Raw genomic sequence first — 18,410 nt, 5'->3', positions numbered from 1 at the left:
TGGGGCGCTTTTGATCGAAGGTGAGTTTAATCATCATAATGAAGATGTTGACTTTAAGTGGATTTGGAAGTTGGAGGTTCTCCCAAGATTAAAAATTTCCTGTGGAACGCATGCAATATAATGATGGGCTCCCTACAAAGTCGAGATTGGAAAAAGCCATGTTTTTCTTCCCCATCATTGTGAATTTTGTAATTTTCACTTTGAGTCAGCTACGCATCTTTTCTTTGAATGTCCGTTCACACAAGAAATTTTGCGAACGTTGCATGAGGATTTTAATTGGCTTTCTTGCCTCATAATTGTATTCCAGATCCTTTGTCATTTCGTAGAACATTGAATTTGTGTTTGCAAGAGTCCTCTAAACAACATATCCAAGCCTTTGATTTTGTCTGGTGGTTTGTGTGGTTCTTTAGAAATAAGCTAATCTTTAATATTGAATCCATTACTTTTAGAAAAGCTAGTTTATCTATTTTTAAATTCGCCGCGAATTGGTCGAAAGCGTAGCAGGTTGAGATTCCGGCCTCCAGTGCCTCCCCTCCTCATGGGGTGCCTTCCTCCTCTTCTCGGCGTAGGGAGAGGAAAAATCTTATTGGGCCCCTCCTCCGGCCTCGATCATAAAACTAAATTTTGATGGCTCTAAATTAGCAAATGGCAATGCTGCTAGTGGATTTGTGTTAAGAGATTCTAATGAGATTGGTCTTCTTGCAAGTGCTAAAAATCTTGGCTCTTCAGTGTCCATTTTGCAAGTTGAGGCTTGGGGCCTAATTGAAGGCTTAAAGGAAGCCTCTTCTCTTAGTAATTCACATTTACTTGTGGAAGGGGATAATCTAACTGTAGTTAATGCTAAAAAGTGTTGGTCTACTCCTTGGGAAATGAACAACATGATTTGTGATGCTGGAATTATGATGTCAAAGCTCACTATGTGCCAGACTGATCATTGCTTTAAGGAAGCCAATAAGGCGGTGGACTTCATGGCTAACAAGGGCCATAACTACTCTTCTTTCGTTTCCTGATTTCCCCCTATGGTATTGATTTCTCACTTATCATCCGCAAGGATGTTTTTGGTTGTTCCCGGCTTAATGAGGGAGTCCTTCCTAAGTTTATTTTCCTTATTATAAAAAAAATACAGAAACCAAATTATATCCTAATCTCTTCCTCATATAAAGAAGTGAACAGAAACAAGAGTTTCATACACATATATACTCTATTATGCTGTACTACTACAATACTACATTTTTTGCTTTTTGAAAATTGGCTAAATTTAATAAAATTATTCGTGGTATGTCTACTTTTAAAAAAACTATTTGCCGCATGTGATATGTTTTTTGAAATTGGAAAGTTGCTATGTTAGTTAGCAACTCTCATTGTATTTAGGCGATCGATTAGGGCGTGTAAAGCGACACATAACATTAGGCTCCTCATGTGAGTGAGCCTCAAAATTCAACATTAATCTCAATGTTTTTATCTATAAAAAATTACTCCCTCCGTTTCAAATTATAAGGCATGTAAACCACTTTTACGCATATTAATTAAGAATTTAGTTAGTTTTAATTAGATTTGCATAGGTAGTAAGAATTGACAGTAAATATTGTATTGATAATAGAAAATAACCTATAATCTTATCTTGATAGTATAAAGTTGTATTTAATTTTACATTGATAATGTAAAATGCCTTATAATTTGAAACAGAAGGAGTAGCAATAACATGATAATTCAAAAATTTTATTATTTTTATGTTTGAATAAATATTATGCGTAAAAAAAGTTAACGACTCATCACTAGTAGAAAAAACATCAAATGCTCCGGTTGAAAACCCATTAAATGCTCCGTATTTAGCGCGTAGCAGACGCCATACGAGCATTTGAGCATTTTACAAATGCTCCGGTTTTCCCCGGAGCATTTTGTAACTCAAATGCTCCGGTTGTTTTAAATACCGGAGCATTTGACTGTCAAATGCTCCGGTTGTTTGGAAAAAACCGGAGCATTTGTTTGTTAAATGCTTCGGTTTTTTGTTAACAACCGGAGCATTTGATAGTTTTTTTTTCTTTAAAAAAAATTGTATAGCTCTAGCAGGTACTTAGTACAAGTAGCTTTTAGTGTTGCAACCCCTAAAACTACTTTTATAAAAATCAAAAGAACAAATAAAAAGGATATAAAGTGAAATTTTATTAATCAAATAAAAAATTAATATGCCATGACACAAGTATAAACAACTAGCTAATAATTGCAGAATAATTGCAACCCCTAATTATGCTCATAGCCTACTATCATTGTTGTCCAAGCAACCACGTCGCGGTCTTTTAACGAGTCAAATATCTCTCTTGCAGGACTAACATCACCAAGCTTCACATAGCCATCCATCAAAACTGTGAATGCTATCACATTGAGATTGGATATCCCAGATTTCTTTATAATTTTTCGAGCATCTTCTACACCTCCACACCTAGAGTACATCCAATATATACTACATAAGTCAGAGAATAGCACAGCAATTCATGCATCATGTAGACATTGGCAACTTTTAGCTCATTTAATGCATTACAAGATCCTTGCTTCAAATATTAAGGGGACTAGGGGTCTTTAGGTGCTCAGTACTTCAGTATATATATAAGCAGAAATATAATGAGGACAAGAAGAACAATCACAAATGCCTCCTGGAGGAGCAGTAAAATTAACATAAGAAAATCAATGCATACCAGTTCGCTTGGTACATCTGCGAGCAATCACAGTGACATCCACGATATCCTTCCCTATAGCAGCTTGGAAGTGATGAAAACCTTGTGGAAAGTTAAGTACTCCATTCAACTAGGAAGACAACAAAGAAAGTTGCTTCCAGGTAACACAAAAACTACATAAAAGGATACTTCCTTGAAGAACGGGAAGCAAGTATGGATCAAGCTGCCAAACGAAAAATCCTGGTCAGTCCTCTAATTGAAATGGTAATTCAATAGCAAGAGTGACAAAAATAGTTATAGTTAACAGTGAAATGAATTACTAGTAATTGTAGCAGTAGTGAGTAGTGACAATGATGGTGGATCAAAACGGAATAGCACATAGAGATAAGAAATTACACAAACCTTGTTGTCAATAAGCACTTCCATCATATAGTTGTTCCACAAATATGTTGGGTCTGCCTACAGCAATCATAAATAGAATTAACATTTTTCGAATGAAATAAAAAAATTAAATATAAATATAGAGAAAGAAGCACATAAAGTTAGTCATTCACAAGTAAAACACTTGAAGTGGCAACTACAAAGACACTCAATTCCTTTAGATCTCCTAATTAAATACTATCTGAATGCTCCCAAAGGCAAAAGCCCAATCCCACAAGGAGATAAAAATGGTTACTCTATATTAGAGCAAGGGCCATATAGCTCTCATAGAATATGCACTTTCCATTCAGAATACACCAAAAGAAGGCCACAACCAGTGGTATCCTGGACAATTGGACACCAGCCCACATGGCTAGGTAATTTGGTATAGTCGTGGTTTTTTGATTAAGTACTCCCCCCGTCCCATATTAATTGACAAAAATTTCCTTTTCAGGAATTCCCGAAATAGTTGTCAAGATTCCACGTTAAACAACAAGAATACTTACTGTGCCACTAAACTCAAATTTTATTGGTCAAAAGTAATACAGAAAATGGAAAACATAACAATAAATGATGTTCCCTTATTATTCTAATATTCCCATAGTACGACAACTCAAAATGGGACGGAGAGAGTATTATTTATTCAGTTTAGTGATATACTTATTTAGGTGTTCTCTTAATCTTGAAGCTTTTTGCTTGAGTTTTGGACTAGATTTCGCTTTGCCAGAACCAACCACACATACACAACTTTTTGCCCCACACTCCCCAAACTAATAAAGAAAGGAGCGAAAGAAAGAGATAAAGAGTCGATTGTCAAAAGAGAGAAGGCCAAAAATGCAACAGGGATCACCTTAATATAGGCGAAAAAGTAACAGTGATTAGCAACTATACCAACTGATCCTTCACGCACTCCTAGAACAATCACAAAATCAAGGAGAGACTGCTTATCATTTGGTTGTGAATATTAAATCATAGGACGGATAAGAAATATGAATCAACGGAATGATTAATACATCTTACTCCATCAAAAAAAAAATTCACATTTCAATTCTACTATGCAAAGATTCAAAAACTTAATAGTCTTAAGTATGCAACAGTTGTCCTGCATGGTCCAAGAACATAGATCTCAATTCTAACCATTGCAGCAAACGACAATGGTAGTTAAACAAACTAGCAGAATCACAATAGCTTTTGACATCTTTTTCTTTTCTCCTTATGTACCCTTCCCCCCTTTCTCTTCACCTGTCAACATCCTGTCCACCAGAAAAGGTTTAGACTCAAATAACAGCGACTGAAAAGAATGTAGGTCAATTTTCTCATTTATTAAGCTTATACCATTGTTGCATTCTAAACTTTTAGAGGACCTGCTTAAATACAAGTCTATTTTCCTCTAGAAGCCTCACATCACTGAGAAGGTTGTAGGTCGACTTTCTCCTTTATCAAGCAATACTATTGTCACATCTAAAAATGCAGGACATGCTTAACTACAAGCCTATTTTCCTATAGAAGCCTCATATCTTCTGTTTTTTTTTTTTTTTGAAAATCTCTGTCCAATGGTGATGCACAGGGATTGTGTTATTTTCACTTTAGGACTAATTTATTGTTTGAAAATTTACTGACTTATGAGCTGCGTTTGATTATGTAGTTGACGACGAATACATTATTGTTGGATCTGCCAACGTCAACTAAAGATCAATGGATGGTGCAAGGGACTCGAAAATAGCCAGGGGAGCCTACCAACCTCACCACTTGGTGACAAGGAACCAACGAGCACAAGGTCAAATCCACGGTTTCCGAATGGCTCTGTGGTATGAGCACCTTGGCATGCTTGATGATTCTTTAAAGCGCCCTGAAAGCAGTGAGTGTGCTGAGAAGGTTAATCGATCTGCAGACAAGTACTGGGATCTCTATTCAAGCAAATCTCCTGAGCGTGATTTGCCTGGTCACCTATTTCACTATCCTATTGGTGTCTCTAGTGAAGGATATGTCTCAGAGCTCCCAGGCTTTGAGTTCTTCTCCGACACCAAGGCACGCGTGCTCGGTGTTAAATCTGACTATCTCCCACCAATCTTAACTACCTAATCTAATCAATATTGAGAAGTAACATCCCATCTTCTCATGCTTTTGTGAATCATACTGGAAAGATTGAATAATAAAGTAGTAGCTTGGTGATTTTAGATTTCTGCATCTGGTTTTTACTTTTTACAACTTACAAGGGTTTATGTGATATTGGTGGTTAGAATCCCAGGTCACTGAGATTGTTAACAAACTTTGTATAGTACGCAAACCAATCAACTAAGAACGCAAACCAAGCAACTAAAGACCACATCCATAGAGAAAGAAAATAAAGGAGGAGGACACACACCTTCTTACTCGTTTCCTGAAGCTCTCCAGCAAGGATGCATTTATCAAGCATCAGATAAACCTATACAACAATTAAAAGATAGAAATAAGAAAGTCGAAAAACGCAAGAAAAAACCATAATGCTAAAAGAATTAGGTAAACATACAATATGGGTCATTAAAATACAACATCAAAGTGTTCATAGAAATATCAAAGTATATAATTTTGCTGAACAAGGGCAAAAATGAACACCAAGGCTGCAGCTCAACAAAATGGTGTTGCAAGCAGATACAAGGTATGCAGAGAAATAGGCAGTAAAAATAATCAACCAGTAGCCACTAAAAGCGAGTTTGCTTGATTATGTTCCGAGATTAATATTGGATCGTTGTTGAACTGAACTCCAAATGACATGAAATATTCATCATATATCCATAACCATTGAGGGGTCATTTTAATACAGTCAATTTCTTGTTTTGGGTTTTTGATTTTAGAAATTATAGTAGTGAAATTAATAATTTTGAAAACTCATACCAATAACTATATTTTTTTGTGAGTTTCATATTTTTTCGGCTTTCAAATACCTAAAATTGAAAACAGAGAAACAATAACCAACATAGTGAAGTGACACAAGGGGGGCAATAACTCAAAAATGCAAACTCAATGGAAATTTTACTGCCAGGCTTGATGCTAACTTCAGTGATAGACTAATAGTATCAGCAGGGGAAACTAATGCTCACCAAACTTACTGTGCCCACCAAATTAAGCAGGCACCTGCTCAGGCGTTGTGTACTAGTTTTTCAGAACATCCAAGCAACATATTTATTAAATATTACTCTAGAACCCATAAGACTCAAGGCAACCTACTGGAGATTGTTCAATACCTTCATTGTAAGTATCCCTAAGACCCTAAATACTTATAAAGCACGGTTTATCGAAGTCTTATAACAGATTGTATCTGCACTAATACGTATATATTCGAACCTTAAGGAAAAAAGAAAAGTATAGTCCATAAAGTGTGAAAAGCATAAGCAGATGCATGTACTTGAAAGATGAAATTTTTACCTCTGATTGGAGCATAAGCAGATGCATGTAATATTATTGTTAATTCTAAAAACTAATAACAGAATAGTGGAAACTAATATTTCTGATTTCAATATTCTTATTTTGTAGTTTACTAAAAAAAACTAAAAACTAGAAAATGATAATGGACTGAATTATAAATTTTTCTTGCTATTTTGAAAGTTCTCTCTTTCCTTTTATAACATATCAAAGTAGCTACTTGCTAGTAATATAAATGACATCTAAACTTTGATCATTGACAGCAACTTGGACATAAAAATAAGAAGTTTATAGGTTGAGATAACAAATCATGTTTCCTTTAGATGTCTTTTTTTCGCTTTCAAACTTTTCCATATACACTCAAACTTAATAGATTACTACTAGTGAAAAGTGTAGGTTTTACAAATAAATCACTTAAAACTCAAGGAGCCCCATTTGGACCAAAATCACGGAACCTATAGTTGGGAACCGAAAAATTGAAAAACTAATCCAAGATCGCAAATTCGGATTTGAATCATTCCTAAATCGAATGCATGGTCCGATCTGATTTTCTAGCATGGATTGAATTTAAGAACAACATTATGCCCTTACCAACCAATATATCACAAGAATTATTGTTTATAAATGTAGTAAACCATTCTATATAGTTTTACCTCTCGGAATCAAACTCTTCTATTGTTGATGAAGGGATTTGGTATATTCATTTTTCTGCAGCAAAGACAATTCAGAAGATCTTGACAACTTGAATATATGAACACTAACGCAAGTAAAACAAATTTATCATATACAAAAGCCTCCCTAGTCCCTCACCGCTAGGAGTCCAATAAGTAGAGATAGGATAGGATACAAAAACTAGAGTACAAAGTGATACATAAGAATGCACCACTGAACCGGAAACAACATCATCTTAGTGTACTCTCTCTAAAGGAATTTCCGTGTTTTAGCATGCTCCAGAACAACAACACTGGAACAACATTGGCTTGTTACGGTTGCCGAAATGGAATCAAGGTAACATATAAAGTTGTTGACCCAAACAAAGCCCTGGACGAAATCAAAGAAAACCCTAAAAAATCCCCAAATCTAAGAAACCAAAAAAAGGAACCTAAAAATACAGCAATAAAACTAAATCACAACAATAAAGTTTGTACGTAATTACCTGGACATGCATTCCAAGGAGCGGATCGAGAGAGAAGAGGGATAGAGAAGCAGTTTCATGAGGGAAAGAGAGAGAACGACGGAGGGAGTAATATCACAAGCATTAACCGAACAGAAGTCGACGACGGAGCCCTAATTTATCGACCAAACAGAAGATTTGAGCCCTAATTTGTCGACCAAACAGAAGATTTGAGCCCTAATATGTCGACCAAACAGAAGCGGTGGACGACGGAGGACGGCTGAGTGGGGGAGCAAGCGAAGGACTTGGGAGAGAGGGAGGGAAGACGGACAGAACAGAGTGAGTGAGAGAGCGGGTGACTTATAAGAGGGAGGGAGTAGGGACTAGGGACTGAAACTGATCTATCTAATATTTGATTAAATTAGCGGGGAAATTTCACCCAAAAAAAATAAAATAAAACTCGCGCTTAACAATTCATGTGCTCCGTTGACTAATCGGAGCATTTATTCACAAATGCTCGTGTTGATTAGTCAACCGGAGTATTTGACATCAAATGCTCCGGTTGATTAATCAACACGAGCATTTGTGAATTTTTTTTACTAAAATTATCATAAATGCTCGGGTTGATCATTCATATATCAGCCAAAGCATTTGATAAGTAGCAAAAGCTATTTTTTTCACTAGTGCATTTTAATGATTATTGATCAGCATAGGGCCTTCAACACGTTTAAGATGGTCTTGGTTGTATTTTGGCTTAACCTCGAGTTCCAGTTGAATTTTGGAGAACATTCTACCATTTTAGGCGAAGCTAGCATTACAAGCAAGAATTCTTGAAATGCACAATTAGTGTCATCGACTAACTCAGTTATATGCTGTATTTGTTATGCCGAGGTAAATAAGTTACTCATACTTATGTTCTTTCACTATAAATCTAGTGAAACATCTCTGTTAGTCTAGTACAAACACTAGATCAACTACAGGGGGGGTGAATAATAGTTGGGGAGATTTTTGATCTTTTTGCAAAAATAAAATAATCTTTAACTAAGAAAGAGATAAGTACATAAACTTAAAAGAAATAGGAATACGAGAATTTTTACAAGGAAAACTTCCTAGGCCCAATAGGAAGAAAAACCTTGACCACGAGGGATTTTGACTCAATTCTCTTTAATATACTAGGCCAAAAGACTCTCTTTTGTATAACCTAATATTGGACCTTCTCTGTTCCTCTAGGAACTTGTTCCCTATCACCTTGTCCCCCCCTGAACAAGTGACTTTCTCTCTTGACTTCGCTAGAAGTCTTCTTCTTTCTCTCTTCTCTTTCTCTTTCTCTTTTTCTCTCGAAATGATTACAGATTTTGTTTCACACAACCCAATCTCTAGTACAATGAATAATAGTGAAAGAAGAGTAGAAACCGAATACACTTTCTTTGAATGATATTACAAGAAAAACTGAAAGCTTAATCATTTTGTTCGATACAAGACAACTATATGTAGATAATAGATTGCCCCATGATCTTCTCCACGTACATAGTGGGAGCTAAAATTCAGCCTCACTCATCCACTTTGTAGCCGTTAGAAATCCGTTTGAAGTTGTGCTGTTATGGTTCCAAATCTTCAGCCATGATCGCACGCCTTAGAAATAGGTAGGTTGTTGTGGGTTGTTGTAGTTCCTAAAATCTAGGAATTACTTCAACATCCCTCCTTTTTAGGTGTTGGAAGTTGGCGTCTCATAAAGCTTCACATCAATTAGCTATTACATCTCCTGCGCATATACTAACTTCCAAGAATATTATGGTTTCTAATATTTTCATAAATTAAAGTCCATAATATAAATTATTAGTCAATAACACAAATAAGTTATATAACTTAATTTTTGATTAAGCTCCTAATCAATTCTCCATAAGTTATTAAACATGTTATTTGTGAGATAAACCTAAGATAAAATAATAAACCTAAATTATAAGATAAAATAAAATAAATAAATCTAATAAAAACAAACTAAAAGAAACTAAATTAAATAAAGATAAATATTTGTCATCATCAAAATAGTAAATACAACAATCTCTAATTGTGACAATGTATTCGCTACGTTTTCGATATTAATGACAGTAGTCCTGGCTAAATATCTTGGATTCAAAAAGTTTGTATACTACTATACATATTGTTAAAAGAAATGTGAATGTGAATTTTTTTTGTTCTGCCTAAAAAAATCTCTTGAAGGGAAAAAGTGATTTTGCAATTTGCCATGTGATATAGGTTTATTTTGGGCCATCTGACATGTCACCATTGTGTAAGGTCTCTATCCATGAGGAGTCCGTTCTAAATAGCTTTCATGGTTACATAAGACGACATCAAAACTCAAAAGCAATAGTATAATATTCTCTCCATTGAAAATGGAACAATAACACACAAAACGCGAACCATGAAAAGTATCTCATCCAAAATGGGTCCCATCCGATTCCAAAAGGAGAACGAGCTCGCAAAATACAACGGAGTGAATAATTATATTTGAAGGGAAGTAGGGAACGATACAAGAGTTTGCAAGTAAAGTTTTACATGTCCACACCAATTCGAGACAACATAATGGTGATTGTTATTTTCTGTTCTTTATTGTTTTTTGTTTATTAATTATATTGACGGAACCTGATGGTGATTTTAACGTGGCTTTCTATCCAACTAATTAAGCTAAGATTGATGGGTATTCGGATAAGAAGATGTGTGTTTAGAATTAAGTTGCACCCCTCCCCCTTGTTTCCAATTATAGTTCTATTACACATTTCAAAATTATTAATGGGATAAACAACCCGACTTGTGTGGACCTAATTCACAGTAAAATTAGTGTCCAGCAAGCTCATGCACGTGAATCGAGACATACACTACTATAATACACAGAAACCCACTATATAACAAACATATACACTATATAAGAGAGAAATACACTATATCACAAGCAAATACACTATGACACAAATAAACACTATAGCTCTTGCCAAAAAAACTATAGCACACAGAAAAACATTATACCACATACAAACACACGATGTCGAAACTGACAATATTATCCTAATCTTCTATAATAGGTTCAATTGTAAAATCAATCATATTACATAGAAACACACTATATCAGAAAGAAATACACTATATCACAAACAAACAAACTATATGACAAAAAAATATTATCACAAATAAACATACTATAACACGGAGAAACACACTATAGCACACACAAATACACTATATTGCAACTGGTAATGTAATATTAAGTTTTTATAGTAGGTTCAATTGTACAATCAACTATATCACAAAACCTGAAAACAGGGTAACAACTTGAAGAGAAAGAAAACAAAGCAGTTATAAAAGAGATACTCAAAGGGAAGGAAATTGAGGAGAGAGAAAAACAAAATAGTAGAAGGCATAATTATTACAACCTGTTTGGGCTTATTTCCAAGGATTGACCAGTTAAAGGAAAATCAAAGCCCAACAGGTTCCTATGCCCTTCAGGGGCCCATCCATGGTGGCTTCCCCCAGCTGTCAGTGCATTCCAGCTAGCCTACAGCTGGGAGCTCCAAAGCACTATAAATATCCAACCTCCTCATCAATGAGAAGGTATTGAATTCTGACCTAACAAACCAGAGCATCTCTCTCTAGACTTTATCTCTCTAGCTTGATCACTGACTTGAGCGTCGGAGAGGCGATCCCGGAACCACCTCCGGGGCAGTCTAACCTTACCTTTTGCAGGATTCTGGCGTACGGACTATTGACAAAGGACATTCAGATCTGGCCCGACATTTCCTTAGCAAGGCAGTTAGCATCCTTAATTTCTAGACAGAAACAGTTTGGCGCCGTCTGTGGGGATAGTACGAAAAGTTACTTCGCCACCACTTATTGAGACTTACCTCAGTAGCTACTCAGCTCCGATCATCAACCTTTGAACGCCAATCAGTAATGGCACCAACCAAAAACACCCGTGCCAAGCCGGCCTCCGACCAAATTCCTCGACCTGAGAGAGGCCACTCACCCCCGCATAATAGGGAGGCTGAGCATGTCCTCTCACCGGGTCGGCGGTCACCCACCGTTCAAACTTAAGACCCCCGGTCAGCCTCTCAGCAGATACAGAATGTTGATCCCCAGCCGCTCTTTGCAACCGACATTGCTCTTATCACTGCCCAGCTCCAAGAAACATTCCAAAAAGGTATGATGGACATGATGGCTATGCTTCAACAGAGGCAGCACCAGCTCATCCCTCTCAATCAGCATGAGCCTAAAGAGCGCACTGTAGCCTGCTCCCAAAGGGACCAGAGGGATGTCCACTCTCGTTCTAATCTAGATCAGCAGCCTAGCTGACCGCGATCCGATGCGAGGGAACCAAGCCATCGGGACAAAGATAAGTCGGCTCGTCAGGGGTCGGCTCGTCAGCATGCAGAGACCCACGTATCCAAATCTCCAAGAGGGGGCGGGGGTCGGAAGCCCGAGGACGCACAACAATTTCTTAACAAGAAGCGCCTCAGCCAAGGCTATGACGCCCGGGAGTTCCTCAACAAAAAGGCGCATCATCGAGAAGGGCATGGTGACTACGCCCATTCTCAGCCGCCTAAGCTGGCTGGAGGAGGGCTCAAATTCCTGATCCCTTTCAGTCAGGAAATCTTAGGGACCCCAACCCCGGGAAAAATCAAAACTCCACTGATCGAACCATTCGCGGGCCTAACCGACCCCGATGATCATACGGCCAGCTACAAGGCTCAGATGAGCGTTCAAACTAGCTGTGAGGCCACCTGGTGTCGCTTCTTTCCCACCACCCTCAAAGGTCTTGCCCTCAACTGGTTCCAAGAACTCCCGCCCAGAGTCATCACGGACTTCGCCATACTTGAACACCTCTTCATCCACCAGTTCGTAGCTGGAAAGAGGCAAAGGAAAACCAGCCTCCACCTCATGGGGGTGAAGCAGGACAAGAATGAACCCTGGCGGACTACATCAAGAGGTTCAATGAGGAGTCCCTCAAAATCACCGACTTACAAGACGCGGTTGCTTTTGCCGCCCTCATGTCCGGTCTCCAACCGGGTCGGCTCAGGTGGTATTTGGCTGAGAATGAAGTAAAAACCTTCTCGGAAGCCATGTCTAGGGCCCAGAGATTCATCCAAGCAACGGATATCTGTCGTCATTCAGACGAAGGGGGCAACAAAAGGAAACATGAGGGGAACCACAGGGATCAGCCTTAATATCAGAGAACGGGAGGTCGAGGGGATCGGCTTACCGACAACGGCAATGATCCTCGGTTCAACAAGAATCAGAAAGAGATTTACTTCGACATCAGGAACAAAGTTTGGCTTCTTAAGCCAGCACCCATTCGGACATCGTCCTCTCGGAGGGACAAGAACCTATGGTGCGATTACCACAAGGAATGTGGACACACCACCAAAGATTGCAGGGAACTCAAAAAATCCCTGGACAACTTGGCCGATCAGGGTAAGCTCAACCACTACCTAAAACACTCTAGCGAGGAAAAGGGGAAGCAAAAGGTGGGTCAATCGAACAGCGGAGACACCGAAGGGTTCATCGGTGTCATCGTAGGAGGATTCGCGTCAGGATGCCTGACCGGCCGAGCACGCAAAGCCCACCTCCAAAATCTCAAGCATCAGGTGCTTGATGTCCAGCTCCCCCGACCCAACTGCCCGGTCATGACATTCGGGGAACCCAGTCATACATTGCATACTCCGCACGACGACCCCCTGGTCATCGAACTCAAGGTAGCAAATACAAGGGTAAAGAGAGTGTTGGTAGATAGCGGGACATCCGCCGACATCATTACCCTTGACTGCCTCAAGAAACTAAAATACACCGAGCGGGATGTTACTCCCCTGAATCAGCCGCTCATAGGCTTTGGGGGTAACTCTGTCCACCCGGTCGGGTCCAATAAAGTTACCCACTCGGATGGGTGAAAAAGGAAGGGGAGAAGCCTACCAATCGACTTCTTGGTGGTGGACATCCCTTTGCCGTATAACATAATAATGGGGAGACCCACGCTGAACAAGGCTAAGGCCGCCATATCCACCTATCAGCTCCTTATGCAGTTCAAAACTGATGACGGAAAGGTGGAAAAGATTCAAGGCGACCAGCAAACATCAAGAGAGTGCTACGTGAATAGCCTCAAGAATAACGACGTCCAAAAGGACTCGAAAAAGCGAAAATATGAAGAGGGTCAGCCCTCAACCGGCCTCGGGGTATATATAACTGACAACCCCAAATAATACGAACGCCCTCAGCCAGTCGAGGATGACGAAGAGGTCGCGATCGGGCAGGTGCCCAGTCGGACCGTAAGGGTAGGCAAAGCCATGGATCCTCAAACAAGGCAGGATATCATCCAGGTGCTCAGCAAGTACCAGACTTTTCTCCTACGAGGCCACAGAAATGCCGGCCTCGACCCAAAAATCATGTGCCATGAGCTTAACATCAAAGAGGGGTTCAGACCAATAAGCAAAAGCTCAGGCACAAGGTCCTAAAGAAAGCTGCAGCGGCCGCGGAGGTCAAGAAGCTGCTGGAAGCTGGGTTCATTCAAGATGTCAATACTCGAGTTTGGCCAACGTGGTGTTGGTCAAAAAGCCGAGCGGGGATGGCGATGTGTGTGATTTCACAGACTTAAACAAAGCCTGCCCAAAAGACAATCACCCTCTGCCAAAAATCGATAGGCTGGTCGATTCGACGGCAGGGCACCCCCTTCTCAGCTTCATGGACGCGAATGCTGGCTATCATCAAATTCCCATGGCCGAGAAGGACAGGGTTCATACGGCATTCATCACTCCTCAGGGGGTCTATTGCTATAAAATGATGCCGTTCGGCCTCAAAAACGCGGGAGCTACATATCAACGAACTGTCAACAAAATCTTTCACGACCAATTGGGTCGGAACATCGAGGTATATGTTGATGATATGATAGTCAAAAGCAAGGCCCAGTCGGATCATCCAGCAGATCTGAAAGAAACGTTGGGCACCCTGAGAAAGTACCGAATGATGCTTAATCCCAAAAAATGCATCTTCGGAGTCAAAGGTGGAAAGTGCGTCGGATTCCTAGTGGATGAAAGGGGAATCGAAGCCAACCCGGACAAGATCAAAGCAGTCCTAGAGATGAAATCCCCTCGGAATGTGAGGGAAGTACAGCGCCTAGCCGGCTACCTAGCTGCACTCGGGCGTTTTCTCTCTAGGTCGGCTGATAGAAGCTTGTCATTCTTCAAAGCCTTAAAGCGAAAAGAATTCACTTGGGATGACGAGGCCGAACAAGCCTTCACCTCTCTCAAAAACCACTTGGCAACCTTGCCTAAACTCATCTCCCCCTTGCCGGGGGAGCCCTTATTCACATACTTGGCCGTCTCGGACTACGCTCTTAGCGCAGTCCTTGTAGCCGAGCGGGAAGGAAAGCAACACCCAGTCTACTTCATCAGCCATGCCTATAGAGGGGCTGAAGCGAAGTATAGTGATGTCGAGAAGATGGTCTTTGCCTTAGTGATGGCAAGTCGGAAGCTCAAGCCCTACTTTCAAGCGCACCCCATCAAAGTCCTAACCAGACAGCCGCTTCGAAAGATCATTGAGAGCGGGAACCATTCAAGTCGAATGACTGATTGGGCAGATCAGTTAGCTGACTTCAGGCAAGAATTTGAGCCACGAAGAGCGATCAAAGCCGAAGCCCTTGCTGATTTCATCACCGAATGTGCAACCCGACCTCCGGTCGGCTCACAAGAAGAATGGGAATTACTGGTCGATGGGTCCTCCACAAAAAATGGTTGTGGAGCCGGTCTGGTCATCAAACTCCCGGTCGGGGATAAAATCGAGTACGCTGTTAAGTTCAAGTTTCTCGGATCCAACAACGAAGCCGAGTATGAAGCCCTTATCCTCGGATTGCAACTTTGCATCCTAGCCGGAGCAACATCGATCGTAGCGAAATCCGACTCGCAACTCATTGTGGGTCAGATTTCAGGTGAATACGAGGCCAAGGAAGATAACATGAGAATGTACTTGGCCAAAGCTCGAGCTGTCATTGGAAGGTTGTCCGGGTTCCAGATTACCCACATTCCCCGCTCAGAAAATCAACAGGCCGACGCCCTGGCTCGGATGGCCAGCTCTGCTGAGGGGTCGGCCCCTAGAACTATAACTTGGGAAGTGCTGAAGGAACCCAACATAAATGCCAAAGAGCAACTTGTCCTCAACCGTTCCTCGAACTGGATGGACGAGATTGTGAAGCACTTACAAGACGGAACCTTGCCCAATGACCCTAAAGAAGCCGACAGGGTCAAGCATAAGTCAGGTTGGTTCCTATGGCATGAAGGGCAGCTCTACAAAATGTCCTTTACTCATCCCCTTCTCAAGTGTGTGACCCCCGAGGAAGGAAATTATGTCCTTAGGGAAATACACCAAGGGGCTTGCGGGAGCCATCAAGGGGGCAGAACAATAGCTGGAAAGGCCTTAAGAGCAGGGTATTACTGGCCCACTTTGAAGGCTGATGCCTCAGATCTAGTCCGGCGATGCCCCTCTTGCCAGATCCACTCGGACATACCGAGAGTGCCTGCCACCCCCCTCACCACAATTCAAGCCGTACCGCCCTTCGATAAGTGGGGCATGGACTGCTCGGACCTTTCCCCCCGGCATCAGGGTAAAGGAAGTTCTTGATCGTGGCCATTGACTACTTCACCAAATGGACAGAAGCCGAACCGCTAGCATCAATAACTGACAAACAGGTCCAGATGTTCATTTGGAGAAACATCATCACTAGGTTCGGAATTCCAAGAGCTCTAGTGTCAGACAACGGCAGGCAATTCAACAGTGGGCCGACCCGAGACTATTGCGCTCGATTCGGCATCCAAACAAGGTTTTCCGCCGTCTCCCGACCCCAATCAAACGGACAAGCTGAGTCGGCCAATAAAATTGTCCTTAAATGGATCAAGAAGTCCCTCGATGCAGCTAAAGGGGCTTGGGTAGATGACCTACCCGGTGTCCTTTGGTCGGCCAGAACAACCGTAAAAGAAGCCACGGGGCATTCCCCTTTTGGACTGGTATATGGTAGCGAGGTCGTCCTCCCGGTCGAAGTGGGTATTCCTTCTCCTTGAATGACATTCTATGAGTTCGACAAAAACGAAGAGGAGAAACCCATAAACTTAGACCTGTTGCCCGAAACTCGAGCACCGCTTTACTGCAAGCCATCCGGTACAAGCAAAAGATCACTCGGCATTTCAATAGACGGGTGAAGCCCAGGCCGATCCGCCTTGGTGACTGGGTCGTCCGAAAAGTGGAAGCTACCGGACTCTCCCATCTCAAAGGAAAGTTGGGGGCAAATTGGGATGGTCCTTATAAGGTTACAGAGGTCCTCAAGCCAGGAACATTCCGACTCGAATCTCCCGAAGGAGTGCCGCTGGCTCGACCTTGGAACCTAGACAACCTCAAAAGATACTATGTGTAATTTATTTTTGTTACTTGCAATAGGGGTATATTGTACAACCGGCGCCTCCAAGTTGGATTTAACTAGCTAAATTTCAATGTAGCAACTCGGACATAACCAGTCCATGTACCAAGTCGGGTTTTTGCCCCATGAAATGAAAGACTTACCCAGTCTATTATAAAATGTTGCAAGCAAGACTTAACCAGTCCATTATAAAATTGTGATATTGCAAATAACAAAAGAATAAATTGCATGGCAAAATAGACAAGAGGAATTGCAAAATAACAGTTGTATTCCATAGATGAAAGTTACAAAACACAACCAAAAGTTTGCAAAATACAGGAATAAGAGCATCATTACAAAAAGCCAAAATTACAAAAGGACTCCATCATTGGAGAGGCCACTAGCAAGATAGGCTAGACAAACAAAGATAAGCCTATGCCCTAAGGAAGCTGGATGGAAGGGTCAGCATCAGGCTGCTCGGCTGCAGCCTCGAGAGGAGGCTGCTCGGTGCTCCCGACTTCCTCGGCGTTTTCATCATCATCATCATCATCATCGTCCGAGCTGGCCTCCTCTACCATCTTGGCACGAATCTCAGCGGCCTCGGCCTCGGCGAGCTCCTGATAGCGGGACCAAACAGAGTTCCAGTCCGCTGAGGGGCATGAGTCGGCAAGGGCGACTTTGAGCTTTGACAGCGCCTCGTCCTCGCCCATCTTATGAGAGGCTTGGCCTACATCGGCGCAAAACTCCTCACAAGCCTCGGAGGCATGCCACTCAGTAAACCACTCCTCCTGGGAGCGAGAGGCCTTCGCCTTGGCCTCCTTCAGCTGAGCCTCGACCGTGTTCAGCTTGAACTGAACTCTATCCAAGTCGCCTTGGATCCGAGCCACTTCAGACTCAGCCACAGTCTTGGCCGACTCGGCGTTGTTCTTGGCCATAGTCAAGTCGGCCCTCTCCTTCTTCTAGTCCTCCTGCTCCTTCTTCCAAGCTTCCTCGCCCTTATTGATTTTGTCGTTGGCCTCGTCCAACCGCAACTCGGCCAACCGCTTGGCCTCCTTGGCCTGGTAGAGCTCGTCAAAGTGCGTCCGGGCCGCATCCTTCAGCTCCTGGACTTCTTGAACCAGTGCTAGCCAGTCCTCAGCCACCCTGGTCATCCGGATAGAGAACTGCGAAACGGAAGGAGTTAAAAGAGTCGGAAAGAAAAAATATATAAACCACAATAAAGAGAATCACTTACGTCCATCCAGGAGCGAAAGAGCTCGCTCGACTCGTTCTCCCATTCACCGCCTTGATGTGATCTCGGTCGGCTTGAGTGCAAAGGATGTCCAGTGCATCGCTGATCCTTTGCTTCTCGTCCGATTTGGACAGTTGAGTGAAGGGG

The 18,410-nt window shown here is 41.5% G+C and overlaps 2 protein-coding genes across 2 annotated transcripts; both read left to right on the top strand.

The window, feature by feature from the left end:
- The first annotated feature begins 4,393 nt into the window (after positions 1–4,393).
- Positions 4,394–5,233, top strand: LOC125498617 (phospholipase D alpha 1-like). The gene has a single exon (XM_048646857.2). It carries the CDS (start codon positions 4,788–4,790, stop codon positions 5,172–5,174), a length of 387 nt encoding a protein of 128 aa, XP_048502814.1. The 5' UTR covers positions 4,394–4,787; the 3' UTR covers positions 5,175–5,233.
- A 9,377-nt stretch (positions 5,234–14,610) lies between these two features.
- LOC125498494 (uncharacterized) lies at positions 14,611–16,263 on the top strand. Its single transcript, XM_048646711.2, has one exon. The coding sequence runs from the start codon at positions 14,611–14,613 to the stop codon at positions 16,261–16,263; it is 1,653 nt and encodes a 550-aa protein (XP_048502668.2).
- Positions 16,264–18,410: the final 2,147 nt, after the last annotated feature.

The sequence above is a fragment of the Beta vulgaris genome, chromosome 6, assembly GCF_026745355.1.
Source record: "Beta vulgaris subsp. vulgaris cultivar EL10 chromosome 6, EL10.2, whole genome shotgun sequence".
NCBI lineage: Eukaryota > Viridiplantae > Streptophyta > Magnoliopsida > Caryophyllales > Amaranthaceae > Beta > Beta vulgaris.
The sequence above is the reverse complement of the archived record's forward strand: the minus strand, read 5'-3'. Positions and strand labels throughout refer to the sequence as shown.

What these genes read in the sequence shown, in the direction of transcription:
- LOC125498617 (XM_048646857.2), top strand. Translation starts at nt 4,788, where the DNA reads ATGGATGGTGCAAGGGACTCGAAAATAGCCAGGGGAGCCTACCAACCT.
- LOC125498494 (XM_048646711.2), top strand. Translation starts at nt 14,611, where the DNA reads ATGATGCTTAATCCCAAAAAATGCATCTTCGGAGTCAAAGGTGGAAAG.